At 48.0% G+C, this 18,918-nt stretch overlaps 1 protein-coding gene across 3 annotated transcripts in view; it reads right to left on the bottom strand.

The window, feature by feature from the left end:
* COQ8A (coenzyme Q8A) overlaps positions 1-18,918 on the bottom strand; it is a 77,576-nt gene that overhangs the window by 34,875 nt on the left and 23,783 nt on the right. For all 3 annotated transcript variants that reach the window (XM_034764716.1, XM_034764718.1, XM_034764717.1), the window contains exons 3-5: positions 18,373-18,783; positions 17,115-17,181; positions 6,038-6,112 (exon numbers count right to left, since the gene is read on the bottom strand). In XM_034764716.1, the coding sequence (XP_034620607.1) occupies positions 6,038-6,112; positions 17,115-17,181; positions 18,373-18,783 (553 nt within the window). The remainder of the gene's footprint in view (positions 1-6,037; positions 6,113-17,114; positions 17,182-18,372; positions 18,784-18,918) is intronic.

Below are 18,918 nucleotides of genomic sequence, written 5' to 3'. Positions count from 1 at the left end.
CTCCTTCCTGCTCCGGCGGTCTAGAGACCGTTGCCTCCCTATACGATTGCGGGCGGTGCCGCGGGGAGCGGGATCGGTACCGGGATGGCCCGGATCTCGAGGCTCTCGATGGGGGCCCTTGTTGGTGGTAGGTCCAGGGTGTCCAGAATGGCCATTGGCTCGGCTGGCCCCATTGGGACTGACCGTAGTCCCTGCTGTCCTGTGACCTATGGGCATACCCGCCGTATCGGTCTGAGTCAGCCCCCGAGACCACTGACGGTTATCTGGAAGGCCACGGTGGCGCCGTCGGATGGTGCCGGTCTGGTCTTGGGGAGTAGCGCCTCCGCGACCAGGATCTGGAACGGTGCCTTGCCGACCTGGAACGGTACTGGTGATCTCGGGACCGGGAACGGCTACGGCTGGTTGGCCTCGGGTAACGAACCGCCGATGCTTCGCGGTGCCGACTCGTGCTTGGTTGCTGAGTCGGTGCCGACCGTTTGCTGAAGCCCGACTGCTTCGGTGCTTCCTGCGCCGAGGGCAACCGGGAGTCAACCGAGGCAGAGCTCGACCGGGACCGGTCCCTGGAACGGTGCCGGGACGGCGTCCGTGATGGGCGCACCATCACCGGCTTGCCTCTGCGCGGCAGCATAGGCGGGGCGCCTTCAGCGCGTGCCGGGGCCTCGACGGACAAGGCAATGAGGTCCTTAGCTGCCTCAAATGTGTCCGGAGTGGAGGGCTGTTCCACGAGTTCCTCCAGCCCTTCCTCCTCACTCGACGCGCCCATCCCGGGGCTCGACGGGCCCTTCGACGCCGGAGCCACTACCGGGGTCCGTGTTGGGGCCGTATCGGCCTTAGGGGCACTCGAGGTCTTTACCGGTGCCGCCCTCTTGTGCGGGGAGCGACCTCGGGCCTTAGGTTGGCCCTTCACTTTCGCCGGCGAAGACGATCGGCGTCGTGTATTTCCCCGTGGTGTCGGTGCCGCGGTCTTCGGATGACCCACCGGCGCCGGGTCCCGCACTGAGGCAGGGGCACTCCGCACGGAGGCAGACGGTGCCATCGAAGTGGAGGGCTGTAACGCCGTCTCCATGAGCAGCTGCTTAAGGCGGAAGTCCCTCTCTCTTTTAGTTCTGGGCTTAAAAGCCTTACAGATCTTGCAGCGCTCTTTCTGGTGAGCCTCCCCCAGGCAACGAAGACACGAAGCGTGTGGGTCGCTCAATGGCATGGGCCTACGGCACGTGGCACAAGCCTTGAAGCCTTGGGCGTGTGGCATACCCCACCGCCCGGGGCCGGTGCCGGGGCTGAACAAACAACCCCGGCAGGAACTTTAAGTACTCTAATGAGCTGTTAACTACTGACTAAACACTACAACAACTAACTGATAACTGTTAGAACTCTAATTGCTAAGGGACACTCTCAGACGAGAGACAGAGTTGTTCCAACGCGCCACGGACGGTAAGAAGGAACTGGAGTGGTCGGGTCGGCAGGGATATATATACCCTGGAGCGGGGCGCCGCTCTGGCGGGAAGGGGGGGGCCCGCCGGGAGCCGCTAAGGGAAAAAGTTTCCAACGTCCGTGCACGCGGCGCGCGTACACCTAATGTGTAATGGACGTGAACAATCACTCAAAGAAGAACAAACCTGGTTGTGGAAGCCTTCCCCTCTTCACCCTCACCTCCCTCCCCATGTGATCAGATGTTTACTTTCCAATTCTATCACTTTAAGAAGCAGACAGTGCTGAGGTTGGGGATGAAGAGATTCAACTCCATGAGACAGTGTCATACTACAGGATGCTCGTTCAGGACATATGGAGGATCCATATAAACAAGCCTTCAGAAGGGCTGTGGGGAGGCACTGAGTTCTGAGTCTAATAATCTTTGATACCATCCTCTCTCCAGATGTTCACATCTAGGCCATTTCTAAATCTCATCCTCTTCCTCTGGTACACCTTTAAATATCTGGCCTCTTCACTGCCCACAACACTAGCATGGACCCTGGTCCTCATTTCCAATTTTTACTGAAACCTTATCTCTGACTTCCTCACACTCACTTTGCCCCACTCAGTTCAAAAATATTACTGCTAACCTCATCCTGGCCTGTTCTGACCAGGTTATTGCTTCTTTCAATCTCTGCACTGGCTCCCTCTGCACCACACAAATACAAGCTTCTTGTTTGCCATCTTCAAGAACCTTTACAGCTTAGTCCCCATCTACTCATTTGCTCTCAGTTTCTTATTGCATCACTCTTCCTGTCCCCTCCCCAGATCAAATTATCTGCCAGCAATAGCAGCCTCCAGAGAGACCACTTGTGCGAGTGGAAGGACCTGCTGAGGTGGTCCACCAGTGCGTTCTGGAGCCCAGAAAGAAAGGACGCAACCAGATGAATGGAGCGGGCTATGCAGAATTCCCACATCCGAATGGCTTCCTGGCAGAGAGGGGAGGAACGGGCCCCCCTCCCCCTTGTTTGTTGATGTAGAACATAGCTGTGGTGTTGTCTGTGAGAACTGCCACACAACGACTGCACAGTTGCACCTGGAAGGCTTGGCAAGCAAGGCACACTGCCATCAGCTCCCTGACGTTGATATGGAGGGATAGCTCGGACTGAGACCACAGGCCCAGAGTCTGAAGGTTCCCCAGAGGTGTGCCCCACCCCATAGCTGACGCATCTGTGACCAGGGACAAGGAAGGCTGGGGGCTGTGGAAGGGGCCTCGCTCGCACACCACTCCGGGGTCGAGCCACCCGCGGAGGGAGGCGAGGACCCGCTCCAGGACAATGACCACCAAATTTAGGCTGTTGCACCCTGAGCGGTAGACCGAGGCGTGCCATGCTTGTAGTGGCTGGAGCCGGAGCCTGGTGTGCCGGGTCATGTACGTACATGAAGTCAAGTGGCCACGGAGACTCAAGCTGTCGAGGTCGGGAATTGCTGAAGGCCTCAAATGATGCCCACGATAGGTTGGAAACGGGAGTTCGGCAGGAGGGCCTGCGCCTGAACAGAGTCCAGGACCGCCCCGATGAACTCTATCCTCTGGGTTGGTTCCAGGGTCGACTTCGCTACATTGAGGAGACCCAGACGTTGGAACGTATACCTGACCAGGCGGAGATGGAATTGCACCTGCTCTCTGGTGCAGCCCCGAAGCAACCAGTCGAGGTAGGGATACACCTGCACCCACCGTCGATGGAGGAAGGCAGCAACAACCGACATACACTTGGTGAACACTTGGGGGGCTGTGGAAAGGCTGAATGGAAGGGCCGTAAACTGGTAATGTTCATGGTTGACCACAAAGTGCAGGAAGCGCCTGTGCGCCAGACGAATCACTATGTGGAAGTACGCATCCTTCATGGGATGATTTAGTCGGGAATTGGTCCTGCTTTGAGCAGGGGATGGGACTAGATGACCTCCTGAGGTCCCTTCCAACCCTGATATTCTATGATTCTATGTCGAGGGCGTCTCCAGGATCCAGGGAAGGTATAATGGTGCCCAGGGAGACCATGCAGAACTTCAACTTTACCATGAACTTGTTAAGCCTCTGCAGGTCCAGAATGGGCCAGAGGCCCCCTTTGGCCTTAAGAAATATCGAGAGTAAAACCGCTTGCCCCTTAGTTCCGATGGTACTTCCTCTACCACTCCCATGGCGTGGAGCACCTGAACCTCCTGAATTGCTCGTGAGACGGTCCCTGAAGAGGGATGGGGAAGGAGAGTAGGAGGGCAGGAAACAACAGAATTGGAAAGAGTATCTCACTTCCACCGTGCGAAGAATCCAGCAGTCCAAAGTTATTTGGGACCATGCACGGTGAAAGTGGGATAAACGATTCAAAAAGGGCGGGGAAGGATCCAGGGATAAGTCTGGTACGCTGTCCTCGGGCGTCCCTTCAAAAGGCCTGTTTGGATCCCGACTATGGCTTGGTCAGGCCCTGGCCTTGCCCAGACGGGAGGTTGGAGGGCTTCCTCCTGCCATTCCGCCCCCGCCACCTGTAAAAGTCCTGCTGTGGCCGAGGAGGGTAGGAGTGCTACTGTGGTTGTGGGGCTTGAAGTGCTTCCACTGGGCTGTGCATACCCAGGGACTTCATGGTCACCCTCGAGTCCTTAAGGCTATACACCCTAGAGTCAGTTTGCGCCACGAACAGGCCCTCCCCGTCAAAGGGCAGGTCCTGCAGCATCTGCTGAACCTCCGGGGGCAGGCCAGAGGCTTGCAGCTAGGAGGTGCGCCTCATGGCAATCCCCAAGGACAAGGTACATGCAGTTGAGTCTGCAGCGTCCAGTGAGGCCTGTAAAGAGGTCCGTGCCACCATCTTGCCCTCGTCAACAAGGGCCTCAAACTCCTCCCTGGACTCAGGAAGCACAAGCTCCTTGAACTTCAGCATGGAGTTCCATGAGTTAAGTTGTAGTGGCTCAGGAGTGCCTGCTGATTGGCAATCCGGAGCTGGAGTCCACTCATTAAGTGCACATTGCGGGAAAACAAGTCCAGCTGCTTGGCGTCCTTCAACTTGGGGGTTGGGGCCAGTGCCCGTGCCTCTCCTTCTCATTCACAGCGGCAACCACCAGCGAGCATGGCGGCAGGTGCATGAACAAATAGTCATATCCCTGCGAGGGAACAAAGTATTTATGTTCGACCCCCTCGGCCATAGGGGGAATGGAGGCCGGGGTCTGCCAGGTGATTTTGGCATTCGTCTGGATGGTCTTGATGAGGGGTAGGGCCACACTCGACGGATCTTCTGGGGCCAAAATGTCCACCACCAGGTCCTCTGATTCCACCACCTCCTTGGCCTGCAGGTTTATGTTGCGTGCTACCCTACGCAGGAGGTCCTGATGAACACAGATCTATGGGGGGCGGCCCAGAGACAGAGGTGCCTGCCACAACCTAGTCAGCATCCTATATCTAAGCAGACTCCCATTTCCTTTTAGGAATACTGAGCCTCCAGTTACAAAAGCCAGGATTTCAAGGATGGTGGTCAGAACTAAAGGGCAAGAGTCAGAAAGATGCTCAGGTCCAACACTAGCTACACCATGAACTCTCTGTTAACTTGCGTGGTACCAAGACCCCCGTTGTGTCAAGTCAAATATAACACCAGGGATATTGGGTGGCAGGCAGGAACTTCATGGAAAGCGATGCTGCATCTGATCCAAGCTTTTGTGGATAGAAAACAGAACAAGAACATCTACCCAGCCACAAACCCTGAGTAAGCTGCTTTCTTCCAGAGTAGGAAAAAAGATCATGTTCATATCTATCTTCCACGCCTCAGTACAATGGATTGCACTAACTGTTCCCTACCATTATGTGGGGCTGGAACTCTCCCAACTAGAATATAGGTGCAGAAAAGCAGTAAAGTTAATTCAGACCAACGCCAGTGGGCAAAGGAGACGTACCCAGAAACAGCATCCCTTTTCTTAAATTGGGGAATGAGACAAGGAAGACAGGAGGAAATGCAAAGTCTGGTATAAACCTGCTTGTATGGCACATAGCCTTTTCTTTGTGCATGTCTACAGAATAGTCAAGAGAAAGATACTGAAAAAAAAAGATACTAAATGCCAATTTAGTGTCTGAATAAGTTATTTTCCCATGGGTTTTTTACAGCAGTCATCACCTGAGTATCAAATAGGTAGAATATTGCTGAAGGTCAAGCAAGTCTTTATTACTTCAATCACTAACACCACAAGGTTTCAGACATTAAGGCCTGGTCTACTCTCAGTTTTTGTACTAATATAAGTATTTCAGTCAGGGGTGTGGGGTTTTTTGTTTGTTTTTTAAATAGTTAGACCAGTAGAGCTTACTCCCCTTTCCTTACGGAATAAGCTATATCGGTTGAAGCACCTTTGCACCCATAGAGCTGTGTATGTACAAGGTAAGTTGGTAAAGCAGTACAACCTGTATTTATGAGGTTAAAAAGAAATTAACTCAACCAAAAGAAACTGGGGGGAAAAAAAACCACTCCACTCCTAACATACAGCATCACAATCACAACCTTTGGAGACCTCTCAGGATTTTATTCTTCTACACAGTAGAGAATGCCTAAGAGAAAGCAACTAGGTTTTCTGTTCAAAACAAGCACACCAGAAAGCTCACCATTGCGTTCTTCATGTCTAAGGCTCTTCTTTGCAACTTCTGCCAAGGCCCCAATGCCAAGACCAACAGCTAGTCCTTTAAAACAAGAGGAAAAACAAACAAGTCAGTGGTGAATGAGCACAAATATGCCATCTGTGTATGCTTAAGCCATTTGATACATTCAGAGGATACTGAGAGGTAGCTCTTTTGAAATCAGCCTTGACTGCATGGATTGCAGAAATATCTGCTTTTCCTACAGATAGGGAAGACAAGACTTTAGCATTTATAAATGTACAACGTAACTTGATTAGATCTGGCTTTTATGATAGTATAAGCTAACAATTCAACACTAACCCACCCTTCTCCTAGATCTCTTCATTCACTCTGGCATGTCAGGGCTATATTATTATTGACGAAAAAGTTCTAGAATACTCAGCTCACAAGCATGCTGCAAAAGAGTGAAGCAGTAGGGTTCCACACACCAGTTGTAGCGAAGCTTTAAAAAGTCACTCTGGAGGAAGTCTATTTGGGAAGGTAGGTTACAATACTGCTTTTGATAGCACAGTTCTCAGGAAAGAAAAATCCTCCCGTTCACACTCGTCAAGGAAATAGCAAACATGTTCGGACACAGAGGTTGCTAGCGAAGTTTCAATGGTAGAGGCAGAGGCTTAAGCCAAATCTACACAATAAAACCACCAATCACACTCATAAGCAGCTAGCAACATTGTTGGGTCTAAATGCCAATTGTGCCCAAGCCATCAACATGGTTTAACAACAAGGTCTGGCCTATGTTATATAGGACAGTGATCTTCAAACTGCAGGTTGCCACCCAGTACTGGGTCATGGAATGAATGTAAGGCACTAGGTCGAACCACCAACTGGGCTGTTAAAAGTTCTTTCGGCGGTGCTGCCTGGCTAAGGCAGGCTAGTCCCTACCTGTTCTGACACTGTGCTGCGCCCCGGAAGTGGCCATCAGCAGGTCCGGCTCCTAGGCAAGGGGGTCACGGGGCTCCATGCACTGCCCCCGCCCGAGCACCGGCTCCACACTCCCATTGGCCAGGAACTGGGGGGGTGGAGCCGCTTGGGGGCCTCCTGTCCACGGTGCTAGGACAGGCAGGAAGCCTGCCTTATCACCCCTGCTGTGCCGCTGACCAGGAGCCGCCCGAGGTAAGCCCGTGCCCCAACCGCCTGCCCCAGTCTTGAGCCCCTCCCCCCATACTCAGAGCCACCTCCTGAACCCCAAACCCCTCATCCCTGACCCCACCCCAGAGCCCTGACCCCCTCTTGCATCCCAACCTCCTGCCCCAGTCATGAGCCCCCTCCCACATCCTGAACCCCTCATTCCTGGCACCACCCCACAGCCCTCAGCCCCACACTCCAACCCTCTGCCCCAGCCCTGAGCCCCTCCCACTCCCAAACCCCTCATCCCCAGCTCCGTTGGGTCACGGACATCAACAATTTTCTTCATCTGGGTCACCAGAAAAAGGTTGAAAACCACTGACATAGGAGGTCAGACGGCTGAGATGATCAGAGCAGACCTTTCTGGACCTTGGAATCGATAAATGCCACCTGCACTGTAACTGTCTCCTCAGCTTGTGCAGCACTTAAATCAGTGCTCCCCCCTAAAAGCTGAGTGAGAATCCAAGAGCTATGGCGATAACCACGCACTACCTTTGCTAGGGGTATAGGCTGGCTTCCTTCCTTCATTCTTTCAGGCCGTAAAGTTTAATTTGCTGGTTAAGTCAGGACCCCAATGGTATTAAGGTAACCAAGCCAGCCAGCCCTACATCTCAGCTCTGCAAATCAGGATATCCCAGAATGCACTGCCCCACATACTGCTAGCATATGTTCCATATGTATGTCCTCCAAGGACTGTAGCCCCTGCTGAGCACCCTGGGATAGTATCCCATAATGCACTGATACAAAACATCCAGGCAACATGTACAGACACACAAGGACAACTAATATGGTTGTGCTTGCAGATGGGAGGGTACTTGTGTACTAAAAACAAGAGTTCTGTGGTGCCAGTTTAACAAATATGGGCCCAAACCAGCTGACACTCTTGGCATAATGGGTCTCTCTCCTTCCTCCCAATTAATTCTAACTCCCCGTAAGATTTTAACCGATATATGTACTCTCCACTCAGAACATAGCTCCACCTTTATCTCAGACATTAACTTCTCCACAACCTAAACACCCAGTGCAAGGTTAGGCATTGCCACAAGCAGCTCCAGTGATGTTACAGTGGCTTATTATTAAACATTAACCAGCAGGGATTATTTTTCTTTGACTGATTACATTTCTGTTTACATATTTTATTCTGATAAGGCAGTTCACTTTCAAACTGAACTTTCAACCTCTTGTATTGAGATTTGACAATATATGAAGCATACAAGTTAAATAATAAAACTCTTCACTTAATAGCATCTTTTAGAGGATCTCAACATGTTTTTAAAAAGGTAAGGATTTTGAAGCTATCAACAGTAATAAACCTCTCAGATAATTAGTTACAGGACCAATAACCTTGCTCATGCTGAATAATTGTGTAGCCATATAGCCTCAGCAGTCGATAGCAGGGAATAACCAAGGCTGTTTTGGTCCCACAACCAAACATATACCTGACTGGGCATAACTTGACAATAAAGGTTAGAGCCTAAGTTCCCTGTAAGCTGCGCGGCCACACAGGCGCTCAGGGAAGCCACCTGGCCGGGACCTGCCACAGCCGGGGGAGGGGCACCACTTCTGCTCCCTCTCCCCCAACCCAGCCCCAGACCTGCCACAGCCAGGGAAGAAGTGGGCCCCAACCCCGGAGCTGCTGCAGCAGGGAGAGGCACCTCCCCCCCCCCAGCCAAGGTGCTGCTGCGGGGAGAGCTAGTGGGAGTCCTCTCTCCCAGCTGGATCACCCTCCTGCACCCCAAACTCCTCATCCCCGGCCTCGCCCAAGAGCCTGCACCCCCAGCCCGGAGCCCCCTCCCACACTCCAAACCCCTTGGACCCACCCCCGCCACAGGAATCTTATTATGTGCACCAATATGGAAGTGATGTGTCACACATTACCTCCATATTGGTGCACATAAAATTCATTCCGCACATGTATGGGAAAAATTAGAGGGAACACTGGGTTAGAGCCACTGAAGGACAACATGAAGACACTCAAAGATGTCAGACTCCATCCAGTAGAGTGCAGGCACTAGCGATGGGCAGAAAACAAGAATTCTATTTCATGAAAAATGATGGTTTCAGAATTTGTTTTCATTCCATACTGGAACAAGATGGAGACCTTTCAAAGTTTTTCCACAAGAGAAACCACAAACAAAAGACACCTCTGAATCAGATAGAACATGCACTCAAATCTGGGTCTCCCAACTACAGATGGAGTAATTTTTCTAGGAAAGGTTTTTAATCAGAAAATGCTTATTCATTGGGAAGGATTCTGAGGTCCAAGACAGGAAGGAGCTATTGGCTATGGCCTCCTTCCCAATGTGGACCTGAAAAACTTTCTTGATGAATCAGCATTTTCTGATTATAAAACCTTTCCTTGAAAAATTCCTCTATCTCTAGGTGACACACATGCAATAGCAAGCACTATATTACAGAACTAACAGTAGCAAGCAAAAAGAATCAGACAGGAAGATTTAAAGAGAGCAAAGAGTCCTCACCAAAAGAACAAGGAGTCTGGTGGCACCTTAAAGACTAACAGATTTATTTGGGCATAAGCTTTGGTGGGTAAAAACCTTCAGGTGCATCTGAAGAAGTGAGGTTTTTCCCACGAAAGCTTATGCCCAAATAAATCTGTTAGTCTTTAAGGTGCCACCAGACTCCTTGTTGTTTTTGTAGATACAGACTAACAAGGCTACCCTCGGATACTTGATACTCCCCAAAAGGCAATTTTCTAGGTTGTGAATGAGTGCTGACATCAAGCTCCAAGATATAGCTCATTTAGCACCAGATCTGTTGGTAACACTCCCATTCAGAGCTCTGTTTTATTGTTACCGCAATTCTAAACTAGTTTGGCTCTAACTGGTCTCTACGGTGTCCCACTCAAATGAAAGACTAGGGACCAGATTCTATCTCAGTTACCAGTGTTCATCAGGAGCAATTCTAGCACACTTAGAAGTACTTTTTGCTTTACAATATTACAACTGAGATCAGAGTCTGGCCTAGTGCTCTTCATCCCTCACCCTAAAGAGTTTCTAATCCAAATTTAAAAACTACAACGCAACAATTCACCCTGCGAAGAGGCTGCAAGGGTTTACACTGTATAGAGCAAGGGATTAAAAAGGAGTTTGTTAAAAGTAGCACTTCTTAAATTGGAAAATTCCGTGGGATTTTCTAGCAGAAAACGAGTAACAAGTGTCAGCCAACAACTGCTCGAAACAGGAGAAGAAAAAAAAAAAATAGGCTTAGGCAAGCTTAAGCCTTGGCTGTTTTTATACTCCTGCCCCTAAAGACTTAAAGGCTATCAGCATCCCTGTGGTGGTCTGAATCTGATTGAGTTATGGTCCTGTGAGCATTATACTGAAATTCAGTGCAACAACCCCACAGCAGGTCTGCTGATATAATGAACTATTTGGAAATGTAACAGGGAATAAGACAATATACAAATCTGGTCTAAACACAGTGGGGGAGGGAAGAAAGTGCCCTTGGGGTGGGTGGGATCCTGCTGCTTTGATTGTTGCTATACAGCAACAAAGTCTGCAAAGACAGTAACTGACTGTACTGCAAACCCACTCCATTCATCAAGAAAAAGCGAACAAGCCAGGCAACAAGCTAGTACAAATATTTTAAATAACTTGAAGACTTTTATTCCCATGAAGAACACATCAGGCAGTCCCCTCCTCAAGACCTGGTGCATTTCACTGGTCCCTAAGGCTTACACAGAGCATTTTTTTTTAAATCTGAGTTTTCACAGTTTCATGTCTCTCTCTATTCCCCTTCCTGTTATTTACTGTAAAGATGCAAAATTAAAAAATTAAGAGCACAGGCCTAATTCATTGCTGGTCGTGTAACTCCATTGACTGCAACAGAATTACACTAGGGACTAGTTTGAGCTTTATTTTAAAAACACTACATTTCCTTTTCATTTAGCATTCATTGTTTATGGGCTCTTTAGGGTATTTCTCGGCTCACACAACAAAGACAGTTCACAAGAAGGGTTAAGGGGAAGGTGACCAAGCAAATATTGCGAATATTTAGGCTTGGCAGAATTTGATCTAAATAGATAGATGTGGGTAAACATCTAGCTCAGCTGACGGACTGAAATCCACAAAAAGATATTGATCAGTAACAGTTGGTGGGAGTGCAGCCTCCCCTCCTTGCTCCTGAAGGGATCAGGTGTCACTGGCCTTGTTGCAGTGCAGAGAGTCCTGGCTCTCATGGGCCCACTCCCTCATTCCTGTGATAGCTGGACAGCAATGGGCTCTGTGAGCTTCTGCAGGGCCAGTAACACGGCTACAGTCCTGGCCCACCAGAGCAGAGACCCCCAGCCAGGACAACGAGGACAAAAAGCACCCACCGCAGGGGTGGCGACCTTGGTGCTGAATGGCTATGCCCTCCTCCTCCTCCTCATGGCCCTAGGATTCTGCTCTGCCATGCCAAGAGTGCAGGCTGCCCTTCCCCCCTTTACCTATCCCTTGTCCCTGCAGGATCTGATGTCACCAGCCAACTACAGAGAGCCCATGAAGGCCCTGCTCACTCACTCAGCAGCCAGAAGTGTGGGAGCCATCCCTGGGCAGGAACTGTTCAAAAGCACCCAGGGATTGCTCCCATCCTCCTCCTTGCATCCCTGGCTGGGGGGTCTCTGTTTTGCCATGCCCAGACCACAGCCTCCCCCGCACCTTGCACCCTGGGTGTCTTGGGCTCCTCGACCATGCAGGGAGCCCCACTATCAACACTGCCCTAACCTTAACCCCAACCTCCAATCCTACACCCCACTTAATTTCCAGCAACTGTAAATATTAAAAAATAAAACATTTATCTTAATTCTCAAAATTGGGGGGTGGGGGGAATAAAAATTGAATCCTGCCAAGCCTACAAATACTGCAAGGGATTGATTAGACCCAACAAGACACTAATTTCAAGAAAATCCATTAATATTTGTTTTTCCAAACTTCTACATACTCACCATCCCAAAGGCTGTGGTTTTCAGCCTACACTACCTGACTGTTTACCTCTAAATAGAGGCAGCCTTCTAGAACAAAATCCACACGCTTCCGGGCTGATTTTCAGAGGGGCTAAGCATCCAGAACTCCCAGTGAAGTCAACAGGAGATGAAGCTGCTCAGCACCTCTGGAGAGAAAATAAACAAGTCTGCTGGTGTCAAAATATAAAGTGCAACCGTCAACTATGCTTTACCCAGGCATATGGGTAAATTCAAGGCTACAGCCTACAGCTTTCTTTTCCATCAGTGTATTGTTTTAGACATTTCCCAGGTGCCTGCTAATTCCCGTTATGCTACAAACTGAAATGAAAACATGAGCCATCCTGAAAGCAAGTCCGTTCCAAAGGAATGCACTCACTGAGCAACTGACATAACAAAGCTGATGGATGCTGAACAGTTTGCTACCGCTCTGCACAGCTTGCCAAGCTCTGAAGGTGAAAGGTATTTTCCCCTCTAGCAGCATGTGCTCTGGGTATGGTCATGCTGTACACTGCAAGCATTATATAGTGTGCTGCAGTGCAGGACAGATTGACCATCTGCGTGCGACAGCTTTGCACAGCACGAATCTAGCCATTGGCATAGATTCCTACTAGTTTCCTGAGCACTAAACTCACCCCAAAAATGTAAACAAAGTAATCATCAGTCCTGAAAATATTTTAATACAATAAAAAGAACGGACCCCATATATTATGGTTGCGCCTGTACTTTGTGGTAAGTTGCTCAGAAACCAATTACAGCTAGAATGACTCCACTGGAAGTTTCTAGCATTTAATAGCCTCAATAAAACACTAAGCTCAGCAGAACCAAGCATGTATAATGCATGCAAGGAGAGACCAAAGTTCAGTGAAGGAATTTACTTCTAGTCAGCATTAAATTCCAATTAGTTCACAGTGTTCTATGCACTGCAGGAAAGAATCCTCAAGCTTTAAGGCAGTCTACACCTCTGCTCCCAGAAAGGCTGTGATTCCAGGCAAGTTCCCAGCAACAGACCACATACTTAACACCCCGTTACTGAAACCTCAAGCATTCCCGTTTCAGCACGAGGGCTCCAACAATAAGGCAGCTGGAAGACCAGTATGTTCTCCAAAATATATCCAACTTGTTCAAATTCACAAGGGGGAAAGAAAGGCACCTGTCTTGTTTCTTGTGGAAGAGAAGAAGGAAAAGTGGCATGAAAGAGCCTGGATACTCAGTTCAGTATACTCTAGGGCAGAGGTTCTCAACCTGCGGCCCAATCAGCACGCAGCTGCGGCCCATGTGACATACTCAGTGCCATACAGGTAACATACATACATTTGTGTGGATGTGGCCCACATTATACATAGAGAGCTGCATATCCGGCCCATAATGGTAAATAGGTTGAGAACCACTGCTCTAGGGAGTGTTGAAATCTAACCTAGGTTTTCACCTCCCCACCCATCCTTCCCTAATAAATCAGAAGTTTCCCATCTCATAAGAAAATGAGAACTAAAACTGCTACTGTCCCTCCTCAAGAAAGTTGGAGAAAGGTCAAATGCCACTCTGTAGACTCTATATCTTTTTAATCCATATTCACCTCTCAAGCAGAAATCTATCCCAGCTATTCAATGTACTCTCTAAAAATTTCTTCCCCATCCCATATGCATCTTCAAATGAGATCATTGACATGTAAAGCCCTCTCTCAAAGTTCAGGGAGAACAAACAACTCCACTCATTGTCAATTTCCTTGCTTTTAGAAGTCAGTTTAGACTCCAATGGACAAGGGCAATGATCCTTCTATACAAAGACAGCAAAGCCACTACCACCGCTAAGTATCGTAACAGGCAGCTGATGGAACAGAAGAGATCATATCCCAATGCCAAGTGTTTTCGTCAGATCACTGCACTCTTGTTCTCACACACAATCTCAATCGCTTCAACATTCTAAGGAATATAAGTAGATGTGCTGTTAATTCCCATTAACCTGTGAGGTATGGTCACTCTAGGGGTTCACCTTCACTGTTCAACATTTTGTCTTTCTTGCCCTGCCTCTTTTCTGCAGCATATCTCAGACTCCTTTCTGCAGCCGTTCCCAACTGCTGGCAGTGTAACTGCTACCTCTCTTTAGATCATCCTAGGTGCAGTCTTCCTGTCTTCAGCACATCTTCTATTGAGAGTGCAAGCACCTCCAATAACCAGGCCCTGAGCTTTGAAGTTACTGTGATTACTGCTGCAGAGCAGTTCAAGGAATCTGACATAGGCATTTTACACAGCACCAGAGTTTTAAAATGTATTGTAAAGATTTAAGGAGAAGAGGGTCTTCACCTCATCAGATTAAAACAAGTAAAACAAAACCACTGTCTGGAGTTACCAGATATGGATTTGCAGTATAATGTTTTTATTATTAAGTACATGTGCAGGCCAAAAACAGTTCTAAACTTAGAGTAAATAATGTACAGAAGCTGCCTTTAACTGTAAACGGAGCCAAGTCTCCGCACATACAGACCCCACACTTGCTTAAAGTATTCTGAAGTTACAGTTCTCTCTCTCAAGCCAGCCAAGACCCAGTTCTCTTAATTAAGGAGCTTTCCCTCTTACTCCAGATGATCCATCATTCTCCTGATGCTGTGTTACCTCCTCCTTACTTCAGAGGAGAAAGACTCCTTCAAGCATTAGCCAACCCCACCCAGCCACCAAAGGAGAGGCTTTGCCTATTGAATCAACCCACCTGTTGCTTAACACCTATTAAGAGGCTAACAAGATCACAGAGAAGATCATGCTTCTCCTTCTTGTTGCAGAAAAGGCTTATCAGTTCCTGACACTATCAAGGAAGAACCCATGGCAGTGGGGAAAACTGAACAAAACTCCCTCTGTTCCTTCACCAAGATCGGAAAAAGCAAACCAGGAACCAAGAACAACAGGCTGAAAGCAACAGCCCAGCTGTTCTTGACCTCAATTTCAAGCTTCTCAGAAAGGAGAGTGATGTATGGAGGAGTGGTATGTTTTCCAAGTGACCCTGACTGTAAACAATGTATTCCCTGCCCCTCCCTGTTTTTTTTTTTTTTTTTTTAATATTGAAGTTTCACTTCCTCTCCTCCCCACCCACTAAGGGTAACTTTCCAGCTTGAAGCATGAGTCAGCCATTCCTCATGCCACAGTCTTGAATGCAGAGACCTGGAGCTGTATACCCACAGTACTGAAAGTCCAGAGACAAACAGCATGGACAGTTGCCATTTCACATCAAGCAGCTGTCAGCAGGCAGCTAGGATAAATCTGGTTACATGGAAAATATGACCAGCCAGCAGTAATGCAACATGCTTTCTTCAAAACATGGGTTAGGGTGCAGGAAGCACTAATGTCAGTGCTTCAGGTCGGAGGAGGCCTGTAAGCAATCAGAGCTTCAAAAAAATGGTTTTAAAAGAGATGCTATTATTCTAAGAAGTGAATTGTGATGCATTGTCCTCTTTATGCAGCAGAGCAGAATGAGGTGGATCAGGAACCCTGCACTGAAATGCAGAGCTCAGATTCCCTGCAGGTGTTAAGAGTCTTCTCCCCACATCCTGCAATTTAAGTGTTGCTTATCCTAAGCAAAGCTACACTGCAAGGAACTGTTCCTTTCCAGTGCTTTCCAGCATGCGTAACACTAACACACACACACACACACTCTCCAATACAAGTAGGCTAAGGGGACTACTCCTGTGCACTGGCAGGTCTGAACATGGTATTAATAATCTGGGGATGTCTAGATTGTGTGTGTGTGTTTCAAGCAGATTTTGTGAAGTCCTTATAGGTGTGAGAGGCTCTAAAAACACTACTTGAGAGAAAACTCACAATGTAATTATGCTGCATTTATCTATAAACAATATGATCACATCTAAGCAAAAGGCTGCAAGTTTATTGATTGCAGAATAGGGGACTGGGAGTCATGCACTTCCACAAGCATTTTCCCATTTGTAATCTGGGTGTAATACTTCCCTTATCTCACAGGGAGGATACTGTGCAGTTTCATTAACATTTGTTATGCCCTTTGAAATCCCCAGATGCAACGTGTTATGCAAGTGCCAGCTATTATTACTGCTATAAAGATGTTTATCTTAAAAAGCACCTATTCTTTCAATACGAGCCCAATCCTGCAAGCCATTCGTGCACAGAAATCCCGCTGATTTCAGTGAGAATTCTTCACAAGGAAAGCTGTAGGATCAGGCCCTACATAATCTTCCAATTAGAAAGTGGTTTATTAACGAGTTAAATGCATCGACCATGTCTGTTCTGCAGGTAAGCTCCCCATCCTCCACCAGAATAATACATTTCATAACATCTGGCCACTAATCAAGTGAACAGTATGGATCAGTTCAAACTAAGGCAAGCTACTGTAGTACTTCATGCTGTTGAAGTAACCAGAGGAAGGTTTCCCTCGAAAATAAATACATAAATAAATAAATATGCAAGTCTGCAGGAGCAGAGGCATTTTTATTGGATAACAGGTAACTAAAAAAACAAAGGTGAAGGAACAGAGTATTATCAAGAAGAGTAGCAGCGCCCTACCAAATCTTCCACACAGAACTTCTAAGACTATCATGTGTTTCCACTAGAGGCAGACTGCTACATGGCAGCCGGACAATACAGGAGAGAAGAAAGTGACAAAGAGCCAGGTCTCAGAACATACGCATCATAACAACTTTGGGGGTTTGGCCTCTGCAATGCGTCCCACTGTACCGTGGGCCAGATTCACCCCTGCTGCAACTCCACTCAGATTAGTGGATGAGATCTGCAACCATAATAAAGCAGCATGAGCTGAGCATTGATCCAAATCAGCGATTTGTAGCAAGGCACATGCTAACCGAGTCCTTAACTGGAACAGAGGTGGTTAGTGTTCATTACACTCAGCTCTTCCCTGCTGCCTCACCATCAGCACCCTCATGGTCATTGACTAATACAAATACATGCACAAGTGCCAGGCCCTCACACACACACCCCTCACCTCCAAAGTTAGCGAGTCTCCCAAGCCGTGTGACTGGCACCTTCCGCTCTCGGGCCCGTTCACTTAGCTGCATGATTGGAAGAAACAAAATAAGAAAAAATCCACGGTGAAACTCAGCTAGGAGAGGTTGATGCTACCAAAGAAAATAACGTAACTTATTTGATGCTTTAAGACCTACACCAAGCTAGAAATCAGCATCCCACAAATCCCACCCTAGGTATTTCTAGGGCACTGATCCCTGTAGCCTCTAGAAGCTCATGTTTTTCCAAGCGAACACAGTGTACCATGCAAATTGTAACCAAAGCAAACATTAAACATCTCCAGTGGCAAATACTGGGGGAGCCATGGAGAGGAAGCAAGAGGGATTAAAAGGTTTGTGTTCATGTCTAAGTAGACCCTATAGCTAACTTGGCCACCCTTTGATCTACAGGACACACACCTTGCATTAGTGAAATTAATCCTCTTGAAAGTTACCAGGTTCATAGCACTATAGACTACCCCTCCAGTTACAGGTGCAGTACAAGCACAAGTGGGTTTACTAAAAGCAGCCCAATGGGTTAAATTAACTGTGAATCCTGGTAACATCTGGAGTGGGGTTTGGAGAAGGAGAGAGAGACAGATCAATGATGGCAAATCTTTTCGCTGTGCACTCTCTCATTCCACTATAGTCTCTCCTCCACCATGAGGGCAAGGTGCAGCATTTGCAAGATTATGCCATTCTTAGGTATGTTTATACTCTGGGGTGGAAGTTCAAGCTTCCCATATGCTATCCTAATAGTGGGGGCCACCCTGACCTGGAGGGATCACACACTCAGTTCAGAGGAATTCAACATATAGTGCCCACTCAATCTTTCACACCCCTACTGAGACTGCCTACAGCTGTCTGCACCTGCTCCATGTCTCAGTCTGCAAGCCAAGAGTAAATATAGACCCTTAATTATCCTAAGCATGCAATGGCACCCGAGGGCCCAGCATGGGGAGTGACAGGTGAGCACCTGTTAATAGAGAACAATTCTAATTTCATGTACACATTTTAACCATCCTCTCACAGAAGATGAATGGGGGGGGAGGGGAGTGACAGAACAACATTGCATAGACTAAAATTAAAAAAAACAAACAAAAACAAACAAAAAACCAGACACCGTCCCCTTTACCACCCACGTAGCAATAAGCCAAATTCGGAGGAGAGCAGGAGGAGAGGGTGAGGAAGGGTGATTGTGTGGCTACAGCAGAGGACTGGAAATTAACAAATACATACCATTTGTTTGTGAGGTTTGTGTTCCGGATCGGTTTTGGCCTGCCTGGCTTTATCAATATCTTCAGCTGTTAGCCCACTGACAGAGGAATGGTCCTGGTGAAAAGCCCTGTTTTGCCCAAAAACAGCAGCAAAAGGATTTCCAGGGTCCCTAAAGCCTCCAAATAGCTTTGCATTCACTTTGGCGGAGAAAGGAATCTGCCCTGGGCTTGCATCTCCAATCTCGCTGACATTTCTAAAAGGTCCGTTCGTGGCGTAGGTGTAAGCTGGACCCTCTGTACCACTACCTTTGTCAGGCTGGCCTGGAGATGAGAAGTCCTTTGTAGCATTTGACGACTCTGGCCCCGAGAAATTGTAATCGCTCCCAAAATCCTCACCAAGATCAGTTAAGTTTTCTTGCTGTTTACCCAGATCCTGCAAGTAACATTGGAATGGGTCAGAAACCAGAAATCTAAAAAACCCCACAGGACACTCAAAGACCCTCTTAAATGGGAGTGTAACTAGGTCATGCTGATTTCAAGGGGAGGTACTCAGATATATCCAGTCAAT

The sequence above is a fragment of the Trachemys scripta genome, chromosome 3 (assembly GCF_013100865.1).
Source record: "Trachemys scripta elegans isolate TJP31775 chromosome 3, CAS_Tse_1.0, whole genome shotgun sequence".
In the NCBI taxonomy this organism is placed as follows: domain Eukaryota; kingdom Metazoa; phylum Chordata; order Testudines; family Emydidae; genus Trachemys; species Trachemys scripta.
This window is presented reverse-complemented; position numbering and strand designations above follow the sequence as displayed.